The 6,523-nt window shown below is 40.2% G+C and overlaps 1 protein-coding gene across 1 annotated transcript; it reads left to right on the top strand.

Moving 5' to 3' along the window:
* The first annotated feature begins 200 nt into the window (after positions 1 to 200).
* Positions 201 to 5,277, top strand: LOC124016103 (retinal cone rhodopsin-sensitive cGMP 3',5'-cyclic phosphodiesterase subunit gamma-like). Its single transcript, XM_046331629.1, has 4 exons — positions 201 to 349; positions 2,474 to 2,631; positions 2,803 to 2,843; positions 4,385 to 5,277. The coding sequence occupies exons 2-4, from the start codon at positions 2,486 to 2,488 to the stop codon at positions 4,459 to 4,461; spliced, it is 264 nt and encodes an 87-aa protein (XP_046187585.1). The 5' UTR covers positions 201 to 349; positions 2,474 to 2,485; the 3' UTR covers positions 4,462 to 5,277.
* Positions 5,278 to 6,523: the final 1,246 nt, after the last annotated feature.

Genomic DNA, 6,523 nt, shown 5'->3' with positions numbered 1-6,523 from the left:
GACCAGGAACGCAACCACAGACAGACAATGTCGACTCCTTTGACAAGCTTGACACAGGTGTGCCAAGGCTTAATTGGATAAGTTAGTTAAAAACGACCGTATTGACCTTCCTCACAGACGTTCCCACCTCCTCTGATGTCCAGGAATGGAGGTGGGGGAGGGGAGGGTGGTGAAGGAGCTGGCTGACCTTTTTAGAGACCATGTGACTGGAAACCAGGAAACTCCAGGATTAAGAATCAGGGTTATTTAAACGAAGGCCGTTTCCTTGTGTTCATTTTGCTCTTGGACTGACATGCAGCAGTAGCTCTCATTTCGAGACAGAAGCTCCTTGGAACATTTGTGAAATTAGGTGAGGCAGAGACTTTTTATGTATTTATTTATTTAATCATTATTTTCCAGGTAAGGTGACTGAGAACACATTCTCATTTACCACAACGACCTGGGGAATAGATACGGGTGTGGGGGGGGGGGGCTCCTTATTGCTACTTTTCTTTATTATTCCTTAGAAATAATACATTAATACTACTTAATTACGTATCGCTAATATATATGAATACATTAGTGCTACAGTATAAGTACACATAACTTGTAAAGGAAGTATAAGGGAAAAGTTCTAAGAGTATCAAGCAGGAACTTCTAAGATTGTGATTGATTGACTCGTGCAAATCTAACACCTGTAGCCATGATGCAGAATGTACATGCATTTGTAATTGTAGCTCAACTGCTCATTGAGAATTCTAGCATGATAGCAATGAGGGTGCATTCAGATTGGGAAGTGAAACAATGGATTATGGACACAGTGCATGGAGGAATCCATTTGTGTGGTAGACAGAAGTCCACGTAGCTACAAACGTGTGTATCTTAACTCTAAAATCATTGCTAGCAAGTTCCAATGTCCATACTAGAATACCATTAAGAAGGCATGGCCAATGCATTGCTTCCCACTCAGTGGTATGCTAGTGTTGATATTGGAACAGTGAGATGTGTTTTATAATAGCGCAGTGGGAACTAGGTGGGGAAGCATTTGTGCCAATCAATTGATAAATGATGTGACTGTAGAAACAGTTGACCTGTAGAAACAGTTGACCTGCAGAAACAGTTGAACTGTAGGAACAGACAGGTTAATTCTGCTCCTTAGGGGGCATTTTCAAAACGTCCAGTGGAAGGCAGATATCTGAGAGACAGCAGACACCACATTCCTAGAGAGAGAGGCTAGACTTACCTGTTAGAAGCAGAGACTGAAATCACAACAACAGATGCTTTTGCACAGCTTTACAGATCTCCATCCACTCTGGATGGGCATTAGGCAGCCACATAGGGAGAGCCAGATCTGTAAACTCATGCAGGTGCAGCATCTGTTGAGTTACATACCGTGTCCTGGTAAAGTGAGCTCCATCCACATCATTATGTTAACAGGATTAAGGAGCTCCCAGGTTCGGGGGGGGTACTCAGGAGACAGATTAGGAGGATACTGCTTAAACGGATGAAGAAGAAAAGGAACAAGGACAGAGTGTGGCCTCACCTGTTGTCCAGTATAGTGTCTGAGCCACTAAAGAGCTTGGCAGGCCAGCCACTGCTGGTCTCAATACCATCATTAATTAACGCCCGTCCCGACTTCCTTACTAAAGTCATAAGGATCAACCTTTTTTTTTCACTGACGACATCAAAGGCCAATGGGATCTAAAATCAGATGCACAGTAGTGAAGATATCATGTTACACTTCTATATGCATGTATATAAATTCAGTGGGGGCAAGTCAATTCAATACTTTAGTCAGGTCAAAATAATTGATCATGTAAAATCAGACATGCAAAAAGAAGATGACCATGCTAAGAAAGGAGAGTGGCCAGTGTCAAGACAATGTACCAACCCAAATGGGAAAGATGTTTTGAAAAATATATTATGGGGACTGAGAAATGAAGGAGGTGATCCCCCCCCCCCCCCCCCCCTTCGTGTTCTAAGCAATTGCATGTGACACAGAGGACATTCCTGGGATTTAAGAAGGGTAATTCATCAAATTGGGTTTTATATGGAATCAGAGATAATCTGGCTGTTTAGCTAAATCCCCCTGATCTTTTCTGATTACCAGTAAAGTGGCTGGAGGGAGCCTGGCAGAGAGCAAGAGATTAGCAGAAAGACAGCAGTAGAGAAGAAGGGGGGGGACAGACCTGAAGTGAAGTAAAACTAGCTAAAATATATGTAGAAAATGGGAGTGAGGATAATACAAGATAGAGTGAAATTATAGACTTTCTGGCCAACACTATAACAGCTCACCATCTCTCTTTCTAATGGGATTCATTGGCTTGGGAAACATGTTTACATTACCAAAGAAAGTGAAATAAACCTAAATTAAATAAACAATCAGAAATTAAGAGTAATCATTACACTCACAAAAAAATGTAAAACAATACAGACATTTCAAATGTTATTTTATGTACAGTTTTGTAACAATCTCTGTCTCTCTCTGTGTCAGACCTCAGCAGAAATGAACACAGCTCCCCCTGCAGGAAGTGCCTTGGCAACACCCGCTGGGACAGCTGGCCCCACCACCCCCAAGAAGGGACCCCCCAAGTTCAAGCAGAGGCAAACCCGTACATTCAAGAGCAAGGCCCCCAAGCCTGGCCAGAAAGGGTGAGAATCTTTCTCTGTCATCACACATTCACACAGATACACACAAGAATCACACACAACCGTTCCACATATTCACACTAACACTTAGTTTTCTCACATTCTCAAACATGTATACAGACAGACAAATTCTATCATCTGTAAGATACAAACATGTTTCCTTGTCAATTGCAGATTTGGTGATGACATCCCAGGCATGGAGGGTCTTGGCACAGGTAACTTTGATATTCCATCTGCAATCATCAGTAGTCATGTTTGTTCATCTACTGTATATATTTGTATTTCTACTTTCAGTATACAGCACCTTCAGAAAGTCTTCATACCCCTTGAATTATCCCACATTTAGTTGTTACAGCCTGAATTCAACATGGATTAAATAAATAAAAATGATCACACATCTACATGCAATACCCCACAAAGACAAAGACAAAACATCTTTCGAGACATTTTTGCAAATGTAATGAAAATAAGTATACTTACATAAGTTTTCACTCCCTTGAGTCTATACATGTTCAAATCACTTGGTAAGTCTCAGAGTTTTGCACAATATTTTCCCATTATTATTTAAACATTTTAGCTCTGCTCATTGCTAGACAACCATTTTCAAGCAGATTTAAGTCAAACTATAACTCGGACACTTTAGAACATTCATTGTCTTCTTGGTAAGCAACTCCAGTGTAGATTTGGCCTTGTGTTTTAAGTTATTGTCCTGCTGAAATGTAAATTCATCTCCCAGTGTCTGGTGGAAGGTTTTCCTCTAGGATTTGTCCTGTGCTTAGCTCCATTACGTTTTCTTTTTACCCTGTAAATTCCCCAGTCCTTAAAGATTACAAGCATACCCATAACATGATGCAGCCACCACTGTACTTGAAATATGGAGAGTGGTACTCAGTAATGTGTTGTATTGGACATAACACTTTGTAATCAGGACAAAAAGTGAACAGCTTTGCCACATTTTTTGCAGTTTTACTTTAGTGCCTTGTTGCAGACGATGCATGTTTTGTAATATTTTTATTCTGTACAGAGGTCCTTCTTTTCACTCTGTGAATTAAGTAGTATTGTTGAGTAACTACAATGTTGTTGATCCATCCTCAGTTTTTTCCTATCACAGCCATTAAACTCTATAACCATTGTAAAGTCACAATTGGCTCATGGTGAAATCCCTGAGCGGTTTCCTTCCTCTCCGGCAACTGAGTTAGGAAGGACGCCTGTATATTTGTAAAGACTGGGTGTATTGATACACCATCCAAAGTTAAATTAATAACTTCACCATGCTCAAAGGGATACTCAATGTCTGCTTTTATTATTTTATAGGTGCCCTTTGTGATGAGGCATCGGAAAACCTCCCTGGTCTTTGAAGTTGAATCTGAGTTTGAAATTCACGGTTCGACTGAGGGACCATACAGATAATTTTATGTGTGGGGTACAGAAATGAGGTAGTCATTTAAAAATGATGTTAAACACTATTATTGCACACAGAGTGAGTCCATCCAAGAAAATGTGTTGACTCAAGACATTTCAGATTTGAATTTTTTATTAATTTGTAAAAAATGTGCAAAACATAATTCCACTTTGACATTATGGAGTATTGTTTGTTTTACTCCATGTTCAATTCAGGCTGTAACACAACAAAATGTGGAATTACTTCTAAAGACACTGTATATCGACAACCAAGACAACCAACAGGTATTTCTTGCCCTTTTTCATCAACTGGACAATCAATAGTAATTATTTCTCCCTCTCTCATTCTCTCTAGACATAGCAGTGGTCTGCCCATGGGAGGCCTACGGCGACATGGAGCTCAGTGATCTGGCCAAATATGGAATCATCTAAGACTACTGCCTCCTGCCTTCCCTTAACCTCTACGCTCTTGACCCTTTCCTTCTGTGTTAGTCTGGCGCACCACCATAAGGCGACTGGCCATCCCCCTAAAGTCATCTCGTCACTCCACGCTGTTCTTAAGTCTGTTGTGGTCAGGCACTGCGGCCTGAAAGACCACATACGGTGGGCAGATGGAACACTGAACTGTTTATTTTTATTATTATCATATAATAGTATTATACTGTATTTTATACAGGACATAAGTGATACTTGATGTGATAAGACAAGTCCACCCCCACCCCTCTCTACATTATCCTACCTCGGTTCCCCCTTCCCTCTATCCTGTTGTAACCACTCAGATCCCGTTAGTCCCCCAATTCCTCTGTGAACCATCAACCACAGAATTGGATGCAAGCAAAAGACTAGCTATGACTAGCTTGTACTTGCTTATAGTCTACCACAGAACTGTAAATATGTCTCTGCTTCCAATGCAACCTCTAACTTCGTTACCCTCCCTTTTTTTACCCCAATCTCTTTTTTTGCATTGTGTTTTTTACTTGCTGTTGATAAGGTGTGCTACTGTGAACACACAGGAAACGAAAGGGATGAGACCAGGGAGGAGGGTGTGTGATGCTTTGTCATAGACCATTACGGTGAAGTCATTCCCTGTTATCCCTGTGGTGCTACAACACCACCCCCTTCTTAGTGTACGGTATGCCACCAAACATAATATAAATATGTTGATGTGTTACAAACACATTTACATGACAGAATGTGTATGTGTGATTGTATGTCCTGATAGATACATAAAAGTTTTTATTTTCAATACTCATGTTGTCCTTTGCTCTTCTGTCATCTCTGAGAAAATATGAGAAAATACAACCCCTTCCATGATGGGGTATTAAATGAAAATCTGAGTATGTTATACTTTTAATTAATAACTGACATTCTTTTCATGAACATTCATAAGCATATAATTCAACCATATTTTTTTCTACATTGCTCCACCATAGCAGACTGTAGGTTGAAACTTTAACAAATGTACCAATCAAATGTTTGGACACACCTACTCGTTCAAGGATTTTCCTTTATTTTTACTATGTTTTACATTGTAGAAAAATTGTGAAGACATCAATACGATGAAATAACACATATGGAATCTTCTAGTAACTAAAAAAGTGTTAAACAAATCAAAATCTATTTTATATTTGAGATTCTCAAAGTAACCTCCCTTTGCCTTGATGACAGCTTTTCGCACACTCTTGGCATTCTCTCAACCAACTTCATGTTGTTGTCACCTGGAATGCATTTCAATTAACTGGTGTGCCTAATTTGTGGAATTGCTTTCATTCTTAATGCGTTTGAGCCAATAAGTTGTGTTGTGACAAGGTAGGGGTGGTATACAGAAGATAGCCCTATTTGGTAAAATACCAAGTCCATATTATTGCAAAAACAGCTCAAATAAGCAAAGAGAAACGACAGTCCATCATTATTTTAAGACATGAAGGTCAGTCAATATGGAAAATGTCAAGAACTTTGAAAGTTTCTTCAAGTGCAGTTGCAAAAAACATCAAGCACTATGATGAAACTGGCTCTCATGAGGACCGCCACAGGAAAGGAAGACCCAGAGTTACCTCTGCTGCAGTGGATAAATTCAGTACAGTTAACTGCACCTCAGACTGCAGCCCAAATAAATGCTTCACGGAGTTCAAGTAACAGACACATCTCAACATCAACTGTTTGGAGGAGACTGCATGAATCAGGCCTTCATGGTCAAATTGCTGCAAAGAAACCACTACTAAAGGACACCAATAAGAAGAAGAGACTTGCTTGGGCCAAGAAGCACGAGTAATGGATATTAGACAGGTGGAAATCTGTCCTTTGGTCAGGTGAGTCCAAATTTGAGATTTTTGGTTCTAACCGCCGTGTCTTTGTGAGACGCAGAGTATGTGAACAGATGATTTCCATGTATGTGGTTCCCACCGTGAAGCATGGAGGAGGAGGTGTGGTGGTGCTTTGCTGATGACACTGCCTCTGATTTATTTAGAATTCAAGGCACACTTAACCAGCATGG

This window comes from Oncorhynchus gorbuscha, linkage group LG26 (assembly GCF_021184085.1).
Source record: "Oncorhynchus gorbuscha isolate QuinsamMale2020 ecotype Even-year linkage group LG26, OgorEven_v1.0, whole genome shotgun sequence".
Classification (NCBI taxonomy): Eukaryota; Metazoa; Chordata; class Actinopteri; order Salmoniformes; family Salmonidae; genus Oncorhynchus; species Oncorhynchus gorbuscha.
The sequence above is the reverse complement of the archived record's forward strand: the minus strand, read 5'-3'. Positions and strand labels throughout refer to the sequence as shown.

Bases quoted from the DNA above. Each gene is read 5' to 3' on its own strand.
- LOC124016103 (XM_046331629.1), top strand. From the start codon at position 2,486: ATGAACACAGCTCCCCCTGCAGGAAGTGCCTTGGCAACACCCGCTGGG. The intron at 2,632-2,802 runs GTGAGAATCTTT...TGTCAATTGCAG, and splicing joins CCCAAGCCTGGCCAGAAAGG to ATTTGGTGATGACATCCCAG. The intron at 2,844-4,384 runs GTAACTTTGATA...CATTCTCTCTAG, and splicing joins CATGGAGGGTCTTGGCACAG to ACATAGCAGTGGTCTGCCCA.